The sequence below is a fragment of the Manacus candei genome, unplaced genomic scaffold (assembly GCF_025592945.1).
Source record: "Manacus candei isolate 608988 ecotype Guabito, Panama unplaced genomic scaffold, ASM2559294v1 h1tg000088l, whole genome shotgun sequence".
Lineage (NCBI taxonomy): Eukaryota > Metazoa > Chordata > Aves > Passeriformes > Pipridae > Manacus > Manacus candei.
Window position 1 is genome coordinate 8,479,039 of NW_026138136.1, and position 16,123 is coordinate 8,495,161.

A 16,123-nucleotide genomic window follows, 5' to 3' on the forward strand; every position below is an offset into this window, starting at 1 on the left:
CATCAGCTGTGGGGAAACACCTGTCTTTTTTCTCCATACGATCCTGTCCTTAAGGACAGACTGTAAACAAGTCAACACAGTATATAGCTCTAAATCCTGATTTCACATCCTTACTGGGCAGCATTTTCTTTGCTGGCTTGCTCATCTGCAGTGCATTGCATAAATATTTCAATTTAAAATCAGTGAAAATCTGATTTCTGTGATTGTTCAGGTCTTTAAAACTTGGAGACGATGAAAATAAGAATAGTTTTGATTTAAGTCAAGTGTTTCTAAACAAGTTTCTTACCTGCCCTAGGATACAATGGAACCTTACTGCATTCAGGATTTATATTTTCTATCGGAGCATGAAAATCTTTCTCTTGGTATTTTGAAGAGGAACAATGGGTTATTAGAATGACATACTGAATTAGGAAGGGCCAATACTTTAAATTATGTGAGTGCTTTTGAGGGGGGTTGTTTTGAGGGATTTGTTTTTTCTTGAGGGTAGATTTTTTATGTTTGGTTTGTGTTTTTTGTTCATTTGCTTACTTTTTTTTCATGTTTTGTGGGACTTTGTGTGGGATTTAGACCAGGTTGGATGGGGCGTTGAGCAGCCTGGTCTAATAGAAGGTGTCCCTGCCCATGGCAGTGAGATTGGAACTAGATGATCTTTAAGGTCCCTTCCAACTCAAACTGTTCTTTTTTTTTTTTTTCCTTGAGTGTGTTGTTTATGAGGGAAGTGTGGTTAAGAGTAGTGTTTAAACAGGTTAGCTATAATTCAAACTGTAGGATGTTTCTGCATCTGGACACTTCAAATCAATGCTAACCTGCATTCTTAAAAATATAGAAAGACACAGTACATTCCCAAAACTGCTTTGACAGTTTTTTAACGTACAGATAATTTAAAGACAATGAGATAGCTGTAAAGAAGTGGATATGCAGCTGTCGTGAGATTTCCTCCATCTTTGGAAAAGAATAAATGAGTATTTATAAATGAGATTACACTTCTTCCATGTAATAAAAACTTATACATAGATTGAGTTTACCAAAAAGTAACTGTCTTGCTAACCCAGAATAGTACAGATGACAGCATTCTCTGAAAATATAACTATTTGACAGTGTCATGTTACAACCACAAGCAAATAAGCTCTTTTCCATTGGTAGAAGTCACGGAAGTGTTCTTCCTCTTTAATAAGGGAAGGAGCATTTGCTGTAAGAAAAACGTTAAAGGAAGACAGATGCAAGTGTTTCACTTAAGGCTTTTCCTGTGGCAGAAACTTTCATTTTAGAGTTAAAAGCATGTAATTAAACTGATGTAGCTATACTGGGTAATTACTCATGTTCATTTTATTTGTAACAACATGCATGGATTCAGAATTTAAACTATGAATATCAGGTAAAGCTTGAAAGACTTATGTACCCCCCTTAAAATGCGCTGTTCATTATAGCAGTTATGCTTAGTGCTAGTTGGATGTAGACAGACCTTAATTATTTTAAAATCATTTACTATATAAACATATAAATTGCCTGAATTCTTCATTTAATCTGAAGATAAGCTTTTCCAAGTCATCAGTTTGCTTTTTTCCCTAAAAGCTTTGGTGTAAGCAGCACTGCTGCCCTTTTCCAGTATTATAAGCAATAGTGTTAAAAAACAGTATATGCAGTGATGGATTACTGAAGTGGGGAGAGGGCAAGAGTGGATCCTCACTTATTCCTTGTATTTTGCACTCCATGCTCTAACCTGAGGTAGTTTATCACATGAATGAAATATATGGTATATAACTGGACTATTAAGATGTAATTTCTGAAAAATAAAAAAGCGTCATTCTTTCCCCACTCACCTACTTTTCCATTTATACTCTTTTCCTCCATTTGTTGAATGCTTGTAGCATTGAAAAAGTAAATCGCTGCTGGCTAAATCTGTGAATGATGACTCAGAGCTCCCTTGATGGTATATGAGACATTGCTAATGTCTCCTTAAATTGATCCTTTGGTTTCTTGCACAAGAATATTCATCATTCCACCAGCAGGTGGTATCTCACTCAGAGATTTCTCAGACAGGAAGACAGAAGACCTTCCATTACGATGTACACAGTGGGCTTCAGCTTAGTTAGGTTTCTCTTTCTGTGCCTCTAGCATGACTGATCTGTGTGTTTTAAGTCAAGTCAGTTTCTCAAATATTTCACTGAGTTACTACATATCCTACTATTTTCTCTGGCCCTGATAATTTCTTGAATATTGTCCTAAGTTTATAGCTAATTGAGTCCATTTTTCAATAATATATCAAATAGCATGTTTGTTGCTTGGGTTTTTTTTTTTCTACTAAGGTAAGTGTTTAGAGATTTAGTCTTTCTTCCTCGTAATGAGTGTTGCTTCTTTTCAGGGTAGGTAAAATTCGGCCTGGTGTCTGTTTTTAGAGAAGGAGTTAATTTCTTTACGATCGGAAAATCAAAGAAATTATGCTGAAGGATAGTCTTTTTTCTGTTGGTGTTTTGTCTGTTTGACATAAAGGTCAAGCAAAGATGTTTTTTCAAAAATCAACTGTTGAACCCTGAAACGTTAACCCAGAACTTTACGGGTAAACATTTATTTAGAAATCAGCTTTTAATTGGAGCAGGAAGCTTTTAGTCTTGTACATACTGTATTTTTCTTCACAATGTCCATTGCTTGTCTTTTACCTTAAAGGTTTATTGACTTGTTCTCTTGCTATCGTTTTTGAGTTGTCAGGGTAATACATCTTTCTGAACAGAAAAATAATTAAAAGTACACAGAAGGACAGGTTTTTTCCTAATACCTCTTTGTGTCCCATTTTATTCCCTTTATACATCTGTTAAAATGATCTCTATAATCAAGTTAGGTACATCATTTTACCTGACTTCCAGAATCTTGTTCAGTTGAAGTTCTTAGAAAATTACTTTTTTGGTGAAATATCTTTTAAACTTCACTTTAAGGTGTATACCAGTTTAAAAGTGGCCAGTAGGACACCTTAGATGCCTTAGAACATTGGGTGCAATTTTGATTTCTTGCCTGTTACAGATTGGAAAGGCATGGTAACTGATACTGATGGTGACACAGCATGGTGTAATGAATAAGGGAGTCCTGAATTCTGTCCACTTTTGTAACTCTTTAAACCCCTTAAGGCTACTTACAAAGCAGTGTTTTCAGGAAAAAGTTGAGGAAAGAGGTGTGTTTTTCAGTTATTTAGTAATGGCAATATTAAAGTGTCATTGTTGCATAAATATTCACACTTAGTTGTGTTTTGGAGAACTTGTCTCAGCTGACAAGGTGTTAAAAATTGTTTATGCGTAGCAAGTGGTCTCATCAACTCAGCTGCAGTATGCTCTGGGAATCAAACAGCATAATAAACTCCTAGGTGCAGGTACATGTATTTTGATTTTATGAGTGTTATTGAAGTATTTGAGCATGTTCCGATACTGTATTCTGTAACGATTAATGTCTGCTATGTCTGTCTTCTCATCCTAGCTATGAGAAGCATGTATCTTGAAATTTTAATGATACATATGCTTAAAGAGGAATTACTCTGTAGTTGGAGACAAGTCCTAAAAGATGCACTTGCTTTCGTAAGGCATACCAAAGCTGTATGAAAGGCACTATCTGCACTTACTCTAAAGCATGTGCTGGTGATAACTAGTTCAACAGTTCTTATCAATGACTCCACCAAACAAGGATTCCCCATGGTCATTGAACCATCTGATAACTGCATTCAAACTACCTGCTGTTGTATACTCTTAGTTGTCAGCTCCTCATGCTACAGCTTCTAAAATGTTAAACAAATGCAACCTACACTGGAGGGACATCCTATCTTGAAGGAAACATTCCAGTGCCCACCAAGTGTGCGCTTTCTTCTAGCAGATGGAACAAGCCCCTCTCATTGTGAACCCTCACCAGTATCAGCTTGACTTATGTCTTGCAAGTATTAACAATTGCTGTGATTAGTATTAGGAAGACTGTTAAATCAGGCTAGTTTTTCTCTTTAAAACAAAACTTCACTAGACCAATTTTCATTAACAACACACTTCATGCTAATGGTTTGTTTTACAGTCTCCTAAGTGTTATTGTTATGTATTCAAAGTGGTCAGTCCTTAATGGTCATGCCCTACATGAGCTGTGGGTATAGAATACCATCGTGAGGATGCTGTGTAGTTGGCACCAATAGCCACTGTCCTTAATGGTCTGAGTCACAGAAGTCAAAATGAGCTGGCTCGAAGAGCTCTTAGATACAGAAAGCTGGAACTGTAGTGGGCATAATCTTCCCTCAAATTAAGAAATTTGTCCTTTCTTAAGGTATTTTTGTTTTGGACAACTCTCAGCCCTTGACCTCTGCCCTAGACTATATACTGTGATACTTAGAAGAAGCATTACTCTTCCAGGTCAGAGCAAGTGCTGTATCCTGTTGCTTGCCTATCTGGTTTTTTTCCTCTTTCTTAGTTGCTACCTCGTTTTCTTAAAGCAAAAGCAGTCTTCCTAGCTCTTAAGGTTGTGCATCTTCAATGCCTTCTTCCTCAACTAACTGTGTGTTTGAGGGACCTTTGTTTTCTACCTGTGTCTGTATTTTCAAGGCCTTTGCTGCTGTTCTGTCATTAAACTCCACATCATAACAGAAGACCTATGGCACCAAGCTCCTGTTCACACACCAACTTCTAGTAACAGACTTAAACATCTCGGACTGGAGCCTTGCACAGTTATCATACAACTCAAGGCCTGCTATTAGCAGTAGCAGTACTATTTTTACTGAATACTGAATACCAACTGCTTTAGCTACAAACCATTCCCTCAAAAATCATTGTCCTCTGTGTTTACAGTCCTCATAATATAATGTACGTTTAGTAACATTACCTGGAGGCTGCATGAACTTATACCACTGCTGCACCCCTAGAATGAATTCTTAAAAAAAATTCTTAGAAGGAAAGGGACAGGTACCAGTGGAAGAATATTTTTCAGCAGAGCCTCTTCTTCACTTCTAACCTCACTTGAATTCTCAAGAGAGAGTAATAAAATCTTCACAAATGATGAGTTTTAACATTCATAATTCCCATTAAATAGTAATAACCATGACCTAAGTAGATTTTTCTGTGTTGTAATTCTCTGTCATTTCCCCCAGCACTTACTCCCTGTCAAGTTCATGCTTAATAAATTATTTTTGATATGTTTCACTCAGTTCTAAAGGAGAGGTGATCACGACACACACTCCTTTGTCTGCTTACAAATGCTAGCTACTTAGGTTTTCTAATTTTGTTTTAGGTTTATTTGATTTGGGTTTTTTGATTTTAATTCAGTCTAATGGCTATTCCTTAAACGAGGAATAACCATTGCTAGTTTTGAAGTCTTCACTTACAACTTTGAACCTGAAGAAGGGCTTTTGTATCGGAGCTTTTACAGTTTTTCCAGTTATATTAGTTAGTCTGAAAGAAGCTATGGCTTTTTGTTTGTGACCTTGCTTCTTTTATATGCTTGAGTCACTTTGGTTAATACATTCTTACTTCTGGATTAAATATTTGTTATGAAACTACTCCGCATTGCATTTAGGATGCCTCCATGTGCCTCCTTTTTTGTCTCAAAACTAGTCTTTACTATCTGTAACAAATAAGCAATCAGTTCCCCAAACCAGTACAAAATTTAGTAGATTGTCTAATAGTGTTTAATTTTTTCCATAATTATTGACTAACTGTTGCATCCCTACTCAAAATCACAACTTGTGCATTCAACTGCAGTTATTATAAAAATAATGCATTTCATTGCCATGAAACTTTTTAAAAACAAATTTATTGAAGTAGTAATTTTATTATTTGATTTGAAGCTTCAGATTTATTTGTACCTTGTGATGTTACTCCTTGTTCTTTATGTTTTAGCGTTTCTGCTTTTGAAAAAAAGAATTTTTTCTCACAAGACAAGATCTGCTTGACAGCAATGTTAATGACCATAAACAGATGTCACTACATCTAGATTTTTTGCAATTTTGCATAATGAAATAATTTTGAATATTGGGAGAAAAATTCTAAAACCTTGCAACCAGCTACATAGAAACTTGTCTTTGTAAAGTAGACATTTTCACTTAATACTACCTGCTCTAGTGTAGGACTGAGGGAAGATGATTTTTTAAAAAAATTTCATCTTTTTATGACTTGATGGAGATGAATCACTCTGTAAGCAATTTGTTGTCCTTGCTAATACCATCCAATGCCTGACTTTGCCTTCGCTTCTTCCTCCTTTTCCAGATTCTGGAGTCTCTGTGGATAGTGATGAGTCGCAATGTGAGCCTCTTGTTTACTACAGTTACAGCATTAGTGACAATCCTCTTCCACAGCGGGACAGCTCTTCTCAATTTTGTGCTTTCTGTGGTAAGTAGTATGTCATTGGTTTTACATGGTCTGCTTTACTGAAGGAACCTAATTACACATGTTGTGACAGTGAAAAATCAAACCTAAAGTATTGAAAACATCTACATTTATCTAATACCAAAATTCTTTAAGATTTTGCAAATTCTATATCTGTTTGTGGGCATTCTAGACAAGAGGGCAAGATTTGTGTAATTCCCACATTAGGGAGTTGGTAGTCTTCCAATCATTCTTTTAATGAAGAACTCCTGTTTCAGGCCTTGAAGATACTAAGCTGTAACTTGTGCTAACCTATGCAACTAGGGAAATCTTATGACTTGTCCTCATAAGCGTATCCCTCTATAGGCCTTTGCTTTCAGAAGATGGAAAAAATCGTTACAGGGAAATCAGCAAATTGTTCTCTATTTGTCATTTGGTTAAGTAAAGATTACATGAGAACATTTAATTTCTTCCTTAGTCCGCAACTTCACCTGTGATGGCGCATTGAAAACAGTGTCTGACATGTTAGCATACTTAAAAATTACAAGTTCGGATGCTAATTGCAGATGATTTCCAGATATTCGTGTTCAGACACAAAATTTAGCTTTAGATGCCTAATGACTTAGTATAAGTTCATTGCATGCTGTTGTTGTGATGCTCAGATGATCCTGACTTTTTATTTGTCAGCAAGGTCCTGCCTCATGCGGGTCACTGCAGTCAGCTGGTTTAGCAGAACTAGTTGGGGTCTTGCTGTATTGGAATTCTTTTAAAAATTAGATGCTTCAACTGTACTCTTATTTTTTCATTTTGCAGGATTCTTAGTTGCTAGAGAAAAAATTTTACTATTTTGAAGTGGCACAAACTAACTTAAATTTTCCATCAAGATTATGCTCAAAGTGGTTAGCTTTTCAACTGATTGTATTTCAGTCCTGTTTTAGTAATTTTGAATAAAAATAAAAAGAGTGAATTTTATTTTGATAAATGATTCAAAAATTTATTCTTTAAAACACAGAAGTAATAGACACTTTGTTCAGAACCTCCATTTTGAAAAATATATCTTCCATCAAAATGTACATTAGGAATGTCAGTCCTTGTGGTATATCCATCCATGATCCAGCAAGGCTGTAGTCAGATCCTCAACAGACATTTGAAAACTCATCATTAGTTACAGAAGTGCGACTTCTTTTTCACTTCTGAATACAAATTCCAATCTGCACACGCATGTACATGGATGTATGTAAATGGCTTTGTGTGGGTGTTTATATATATATATATGCAGACATGTATATTCACACATGCACACACACACACATTCTACTCATGCTCTGTTACAAAGATAGGAAGAGAAATTCAGTTGATGGGCATCTAAGTCCTGAAGGGAATATGCAGATTTTTGATGCTGTAAAACACACAACAAAACAAAAAAAAATAAATGAAAACAAGCAAAAAAACCTCCAACAAACAAAACCAAAAAGCTTTTCAGCAGAAATTTGAGTATGGAAGGCAGATAGGATAATATTTAGTGAGTCAGTGGACCTGACGCGCAAGCAATTAGGTCATATGTTTCTTGATATCTGTGGAAATGCTGAATTATCAATTTGGTATAGAGTGTTTACCCACAGCTTTCTCCTTGAATTCAGTCTGTCCCTGCTCAAATTAGTGTTTAATGCTTTTGGCTACAGTACAAATTCTACAGCAAGGTATCGTAATCCACCAATTGCTTAACTATGGAAAGTTCCTGCTGTTTATCTTTGGTAAATTCCTCCTCATAGTCATCAGCAGGATCTTGAACTGTTGCTTAGGAAACAATTTAGGTATCTCAGATATCCTGTAAAAGAGGTCTGAAAACTTTCATGCTCCAGTTGATACAAGATAGTGCATATCATTTTGCTGCTGAATTTGCTGAGGCTATTCTACTTGTTTGAAGAAGCAGCGACAGATTATTTTTTTTTTGCGTTTCTGTACCTATTGTGCTAAAGGAAATATGCAAAATTTTCAAAATGCAGATATTCTAAAATTCAGTTAATTTTGTATGTTGCTGTGGTTACATCCATCTTCTCAGCAGAAATTAGGTTTGTATTTTTTCCTAGCTTGTAGTTCAGTTCAACACCATTTTACTCCACTCCTGTTCATTCCCAACCATCGCTTTGGCTTTTACAATTCAGATGTGTGTTGTGTCGTTACTACTTAAGAAAGCAAGTTTCTTCTGTAAACACTGGGGAAGAACAGTCAGGATGAGCTGATATTGTAGTTAGAGCAGTATGCTGCTTTCTGTGTTGAAAACTGCACTTACAAGAAGGATCTGTAGGCAGAGCTCAGTGGAAGGAAGACAACATCGAGTGCCTGCTTTAGTGTAAAGTTTTCTAGTAAAATCAGGAAATATGACAGTAGCTTAGGAGAAATGGCAGAGCCTGTCTAGGGAGAAGATAACCATAATCGCAGCTTTGCAGAGGATGGTAAAATCTAAGGCAAGTTTTAAGATTTACTTATTTGAAACTGTGGAAAAAACATAGCTGATACTACTACTGGCACTAGACTATTTCCCATTAAAGCAATTTATTTATTTTTTAATCTCAAAATGAGTGTTAACAGCATGCTGTTGAAATGTGCTAGTGTAATTGTTTTATTAGATTGATTAGTTTATCACCCAAGTCAGGAGTTACACACCTGGGAAGATGGAATACAGCCTAAACCAATATATAACATTTCGTAAAGGGGTCGTAGTAGGTGAACAGTTAAATGTGACTTTCAAGTTAAAGGGTGGAAGTGTAGGGTAGGGGGTAGCAGTAGTAACATTTCACTGAATATAAAGGAATTAGGAACAGAGGCAGATGGATGGCATTCTTGAGATTGGTAATTAAATACTGCATGTTGTGCTGTCTGCATTTTGTTTTCTGAGCATCTTCAGCAAGAATGAAGGAAAAGGACACGAGGTATCTGCAGACTGGATAAAATACTTGAAAGTAATAGACTTAGGGAGGCCGAGCTGTTTGGTTCATGAAAAGATAAAGATGTGGCTTATTCTATCATACAAGTAGGTTGGAAATAAGGAAAGTGAAAGAATCCTTTCTAATCTTGAGAAGAAAGAAAAAATATCCAAGTCTTGTAGATAAAGCAAGTATAAGTCATAGTTTACATTTGGAGCATACAGAATGGATTTTTCTTGTTTGAGGTATTCTGTTTCAAGACTGACACAGTTCTGTAATTTGTGCTCATCCCAAAAAGTTACTAAACCCACTAACAGAAAAATAAAAGAAACACAGTCAACTGCAACATACAGAAAGCTAATCCCATCTGATTGTAATTTTTATGTCTTTAAACTGAAACAATGGAACTGCCATCAATTCTGCTGAGACCCATCATCAAACTCACAGAAGGAGTATTCATTTAGGATTGCCAACTTAACATAAAATTTATGTTTGTGAGTTTTTGTGTAATTTCTGTCTGATACCCAGCTGCATAATGACTCTTGAGACAGCTCAAATTTATTTGGCAATTTTGTTTGTTTGTTTTGATAATAGATGTTACTATTCAGCAATTTTTTTCTCTGTTATACATGCTGAAAAAGAACCAAAAAAACCCTCAACTAGAATGTTGAACAACATTCCAGATCTAGATCAACATTCTAGTTGTTTGATCTTGATGTGACTTTGGGAAGAGGCTAAACAGAGACAGAAGTTTTATAATGTTTAGCTATACGTGTTAACTCTTTTGTGGGGCAAGGGAGAAAATTATTCTTTTAGCTTGGTGTGTTTCTCTAAATCCAGACTTGTAGAAGAGCATCTTGTGCCTTTCCAGTAAATTTCAATATCCAAAACATAGTTGCACATTGTAATTCTTGAAAGTATCTATTGACTTTTAAATTAAAACTCCAATTTGTTTTACAGGTGATTTTTCTGACCACACTGTTCTACCTATTGAGCTCCAGTGATGAGTACTACAAACCAGTAAAATGGGTGATAAGCCTGACACCTTTATCTCAGCCAGGTCCCTCCTCAAATATAGTTGGCCAATCCGTGGAGGAAGCAATAAGGTATGTTGCTGATTTCTTGCACTTTCTTGAAAATTCTATTTTAAAATTCACATTCAACTGCAAACAATTAACAATTACAATAGCTTGTGTTTCAGAGATGAGTTGCAAATCTCAAAGATTTTCAAGAACCCAGCATTAATGATTTTCCCACCATGATTGTTAATAGAACAATTTGATTGGGCTTGCCTTAAAAATTTTTCAGAGGTCTGTGCTATCATGAATACTAGTGTTTCATAGAACTGATACACCCATGACATCCCTAACTCATCAGGAAGCAGTGTATTTGCAGTTACAGCTAGTGCAGCTCAGTAGGAGTAGACTCACGCAGCAAAACAGTTGAAATGGAGGACCTGACATCTGTGCTGTACACATTTCAGAATTAATTAGTTTGGACTATTTTTAGTCCAGTCTTGAAGAATAAGTGCCCATTTGCACCTGAAATGTACTAGGTATGCTCCTGGAGTGTATTTTCCAGATCAGTTTCATCTGAAAAAATCTAGTTCATGATCTCCATTAAACAAATTACATCAAAAGGAACAACAGTGGAGTGCTCTCCTTATCACACTTAAAACACTACTGTACTGCACCTCCAGAGTACATGCACAGTGTTTCATGCTCAGTGAACTACTACAGTGATTGAAGGAGAATTTTTTGTGTTTTTAAATATGATTCACTGAGATTTCATGATAAAGCAATTTTTGGGGTGCTACAGTAATGTTCATTCATCACAGATGAATGAAACCATCAGCTTTCACCTGTTAGCAGCTTGGAACACTAACATGTTGGTAATGTAATAAAATAGATTTTAAATAAGGTGTTTAAGTCACAGCTTACTTTTTAAAAAATGTTGATGGTTTGGGCAAAATGAGCAGACTCCATGCTAAACTCTGTACAGCCATTGCCTCTTACATCACTGCTTTGTGTCATCTTGTGCATACCTACAAAACATGAATAGACTTTAAGCGGTTGATGTATTAAAGCTACTTCCCAAACTCTTTACCAAATGTTTGCTGTTTTAACGATGGAAAGGTTATATTATGTTGTGTAAGATCTTGAACAACAGTGCTAACTGCTGTAGTCTTTAAAATGAAGGGGCAATTCAGGTAGAAAGCAACAAATTTGGAATTCTGTGAAAAAGTTAATAGCCCTTCTCTTGCGTGACTGCTATTGAGCTTTCATTGATCACATGGTTAGTAACTCAGTTCTGTCTTTACTGAAGAATGTGAGCAGATTTAGAAACTAAAATTTGTCTTGCAAATTGTTCTCTTTAGCCCATGGTAGAGAGAAACAGTGTCAAAAAATAGGATATAGTTTGTCTGGGAATGGTACTCTGCAAGGAGGATTGTATTAAATGCAATTGCAAGTTTTTAAGTATGTGACACAGGTAACCCAAGATATTTCTGAGTTTAGAATGGAGGAAAGAAAGAAAATAATATTAGGGAAGCTACAGGAAAATGAGTAGAAAAGAGCCAGCGTGCATTGGTAACTGCAAATATGATGAGAAAAAGCCAGTGTCTGGAGAATGTGGAATGTGAAGCTGCTTGTCATATGCAAGGGAATTTGGTCTGTATGTTCACTAAGGTAGTCTGTATCAGTCATTCATATTTGTTTGAAGAAACCTATACTTGGTGCCTCATTTGAATTCTTTGGAATGATACTTCTGAGGTTTTCAGAAATTCCTCTCTCTTGCTCGGTTGTACCTAAGGATTTATCACAATGCTTCTAGGTTAGCTTGCATTCCACTCAAACCGTATTGTAATTTTTGGTATGGAAATAAGGAGAGTATGCTAACAATTTTGCATGAGTTTATCCTTGCCTAATTTGCCATTTGAAAAATAATTGCCACTGTAAGCCATTTCTTCTGTCACAAAGTAGCAGCTATCCTTTCTTTTGAACATGAGTTGTTGCTACAGGGGTAGGAACTTAAAAATGGCTTGTTCACCTTGTCTATAAGAGGCATGCAAAATGGATATTAATACTTGGTGGTAGGATGGGAAGAAGATGCTCTATTTGTGTTATGAATTATCAAATAATCAAACTTCTCTAGTTGCTTTCTTTATTAGACTATGACAGCATTATACAACATGAATTCACCCTCAAAATACTTACGCTTTCAAGTTGACCAAAAGCAGAGAAAGATTAAGTTAATAAATCTTAAAAGTTCCAGCTTCCACCACTCTTCAGTAGGACATAGCCCGTGTACAAAGCTAAGACTGCATCTAACTAGTCCTTGTCTGGAGTGAACGGATCCTCCTAGCAAGAGATGCAGTTAGTCTTTCTGTCACTCATAGACCGAATGACATAAAAATGATCACCTTCCATGTTGTCAGTCACTTCTGTTGCTCTTTTACTTAAAATGTGTTTGTGCAAGGCACTAGGGAATTTGGATATAATCAAGGAAGTCTGTTCCTTTGTGTCCCTTGCTGTTTATTTCAGAGGAAAAGAGCAGGGAGTAAAGAGGAGGAGGGCAATCAGCAAGTGGTTTCTGTAGCTCAAAAAATCCCATAACTTGAAGATGTTACCCAGCAAACACTTAATCAAACCAAGACCTTTTCTCATTGCAGTTTCTCTCATCAGAGCTGTGTCGTGTTTTTTATTTTATGGACTATAAATAGCTATAAATTTTATAAATATTTTTCTAACTCCCTTGATGATGAGTTTGCAAAGACAGCATCAGTTCTCTGTTAACACAAATAGATTTATTTGCTGTATGGGGGCAAGAGCAGCTTTTCAGCCTACTTTGAGCCAAGTGTTGAATCTGTTTCTGTCACAATAGCTCAGATTATAAATTTGCACTTGAGTAGTGGGAGAAAATAGATGCAGCTGTTGTGACACTACAGGAATTTTTAAGAAGCAGAATGTAATCCAAGAGTTACCTGCTGCAAACCATGGAATAAAATGTCCTCCTGGCCTTTGGTGGGAAATTCATTCATCCAGGACAGCAAGGAGGCAAAATGTATCAAGTGGCAGGATTGAGCAGGGATTTGACAAGAGTATCACACCATGCCTGAGCGAAGAGCTTATTTGGAAGGCCTAGTGGTACAAGGGCGGAGCAGCGAAAGACAAAAGATGGCTTGGAGGCACCAACCAGCACAGCTTCACCAAGGACTTAGTTGTGCTGGGAACAACATGAGCCTTGCTTTGAGGAGGTGACTGTCCTAGTGGGACAAGGGGAGAGCAGTGACTGCCATTTACTCTGACTTCAGCAAGGCCCTGACAGCTTCCCACAGTAACCAGAGCGTGGTTGAGCATGGGCAGGAGAAGGGGACTGCTGTATGAGGGGAGGAGCTCTTCTGTGTGCTCAGCAGGACAAATTCCAGCTGTGGGGATGCTGCTAGTGGTAGTGTGGCTCAGGGCGGTAGTAAGGCTGATGCTGATGATGGTCTGGAGTAAGGGCTTGGGTGATGGTGGGACAGGTCACCTTCCTCAAGATTGTGGGTGTCCCTTCCCATCTGGGGAAGGCAGGAAAGCTGCTGGGCTTGTCCTCTTCCACTTGGGGAAGGCAAAAGCTTGCTATAAAGCAGGCCTTCTCCTCCCCAATCCCTCAGGCCTGAGTACTGAAGAGATGGCACCTCTTCACAGGGGACGGTGGGGAGGAGAGAAAGAAGGGCCCACACAACCCTTTACAGTCAGCAAAATAACTGTTTTCTAGGCCTCTCTTGGGACAAAGAGGCAAAGGGATGTTTTACAACCCAAGGGATCTTTCACCTGTTGTGAATGTGATTGTTTGTAAGCTGGGCATTCGCCTTTGCCCTAGATACCTGCCTTTGAGTTTTCCCAGTTCTCACAGGTAAGTCCTGCCTGCCTCCAAGCAGTCCTGTAGAAAGGAATTGAGTTTGGACTACTGAGGGAATGCAGTTTTGCAAACTGGTCATGAGTCAGTTTTCCCAATTTTGAGTAACTTTCATCATGAAACTGCTGCTATCATTTTAGAGTAAACACTTGTGTGTGCTTGTTGTCATATACTGCCTTTGCTCCTCCTCATTGGTTGCTTCTTATGGAAGGCAACATTTAATCTACAGGGGTGAGGAAAGGTCAGTAGTTGTGTGATGATTCCCTGAAGCACAGTGAAAAACCTGGGAGGAAGATCACTACCAATAGTGTATGTGACCACGGGGATTTCTGACTGACGTATGAAATACTGGTTCTATTTCAAATCAACCAACTAATTCAAAATTCCATGCTGGAATTTCATGTGCCATTGCCTGTAAAATGAGATGGGAAATAAAAATTTAGGAACATTATAATAATCCTGAATACTGCTAATGCATTAGTAGTAAAAGAGTTTCTGTTCTCTAAGAGTTTTGGTCTTTGGTGCCCAGTTGGTTTATCTGTTTCTCTTTTTCTTTGGTGTGCAGTCATGGGTTTTTCTCACTCTGATTTTAACGTTTTTGGCATGACCACACTTCATTATTCTTTCTTCTTCATGGTTAATTCTCCATTTACCCTTTGCCTTTCATTTCCCCCTCCTCAGTTCTGTCTTTTTTGTCTGATTGTGATTTTGGGGTTTTATTTATTTATTTTTATTTTCTTCCTGTTTTCCATATTACATGAGTGGGTATCAGCACAAAAATGTGATGAATTGCAAAGGTAATATTGCATCTTCATCATGTGCAAGAGTCTCCACTGACTGACAGTGGTGTTTAGTTGCCAGTGAATACAGTAAATGCAATTTACTTTCACTGAAACTACTAAAAGATAGCCATAGGAACCAGTGGAGAAAGGGGAACAGGGCAGGGACTGGTGACTGTGGCAGAAGGGTTATACCAGCGTAGGTTGAGCTGCAGGAATTCCTCTGGCAGCACTCTGTCAGGTTTAGGAAGATGACTTGCTTTAGAAATGTGGGAACCACTTGGACCAGTTTATTGTATTTAAATAATTCTAGTTCTCAATAGTAGTTAGTGAAATTTTTCTTTGTAATTATAGTTAATAGTGTAGTATTTTGTAGGTTGAGAGACATCATTATCTGCCCATAACAGTGTGAGATTTGCTTTGTTCAGAAAGGTTCTGTAAAATCAGGTTGATTCATGAGTCACCTACCTCACTACATAAGTAGAAAAATTATGTCCTTTTCCGCTGAAATAGGGAGGTGGTGCTCCTGTCTGGATTTTTTTTTTTTTTTTTTTTTTTTTTTTGGTCCTGAATGGATGAAACAATAATTCTCCAATTCACAGGTTTCCGAAGTAGTAGCATGCACACCTTTGCCTGAACCATTTTCCTTTCCCTGAGCAGCATGTCGTTCTCTTCCTGAATGCACCATACCCTTCTTCCCTGAAGCTCCCATTCTGCTTGCTCTGGTGGAGATATTGCACATTACTAAGTTGCATGTTCTCACGGCCTCAGTGCAATTTAGTGTGTGCGATACTTTCACATGAGTGCATGCACACGGGTATGGCTGTGGCTTAAAGTTACTGCAGCTTTCAATTTTGGTGGGGCCTAATTAAATTGTGAAATGGTCTTAAACCCAGATCAGTATTTTGAGTGATGCCTTGAAACATGTGTTAGTGGAAGTTTGTTTTGTAATGCCGGGAAGATGAGTACTGTTTGTTTTCAATTTGAGAAGGGTTATCATTATTTGCTTCATTTTCTTCATTTGCCATGTACACCTCAAATTTGATCAGATTTTTCATTGGTTATAGAAAAATTACTTAAAATATTATGTGTTTCTAAAGAGGAAATAGTTATCCTTAGCTGAAGTTGGCCGGAAAGTCAAAAGAAAGATTTAATATGAAAAAGACCTATAGTGCCTTCATGGCTGAAATAGCTTCTTAATGAA

The 16,123-nt window shown here is 37.2% G+C and overlaps 1 protein-coding gene across 3 annotated transcripts in view; it reads left to right on the forward strand.

The window, feature by feature from the left end:
- The window catches only part of TMEM245 (transmembrane protein 245), an 81,522-nt gene that overhangs the window by 42,901 nt on the left and 22,498 nt on the right, over window positions 1-16,123 (forward strand). For all 3 annotated transcript variants that reach the window (XM_051812634.1, XM_051812635.1, XM_051812636.1), the window contains 2 exons: window positions 6,216-6,338; window positions 10,202-10,347. In XM_051812634.1, the coding sequence (XP_051668594.1) occupies window positions 6,216-6,338; window positions 10,202-10,347 (269 nt within the window). The remainder of the gene's footprint in view (window positions 1-6,215; window positions 6,339-10,201; window positions 10,348-16,123) is intronic.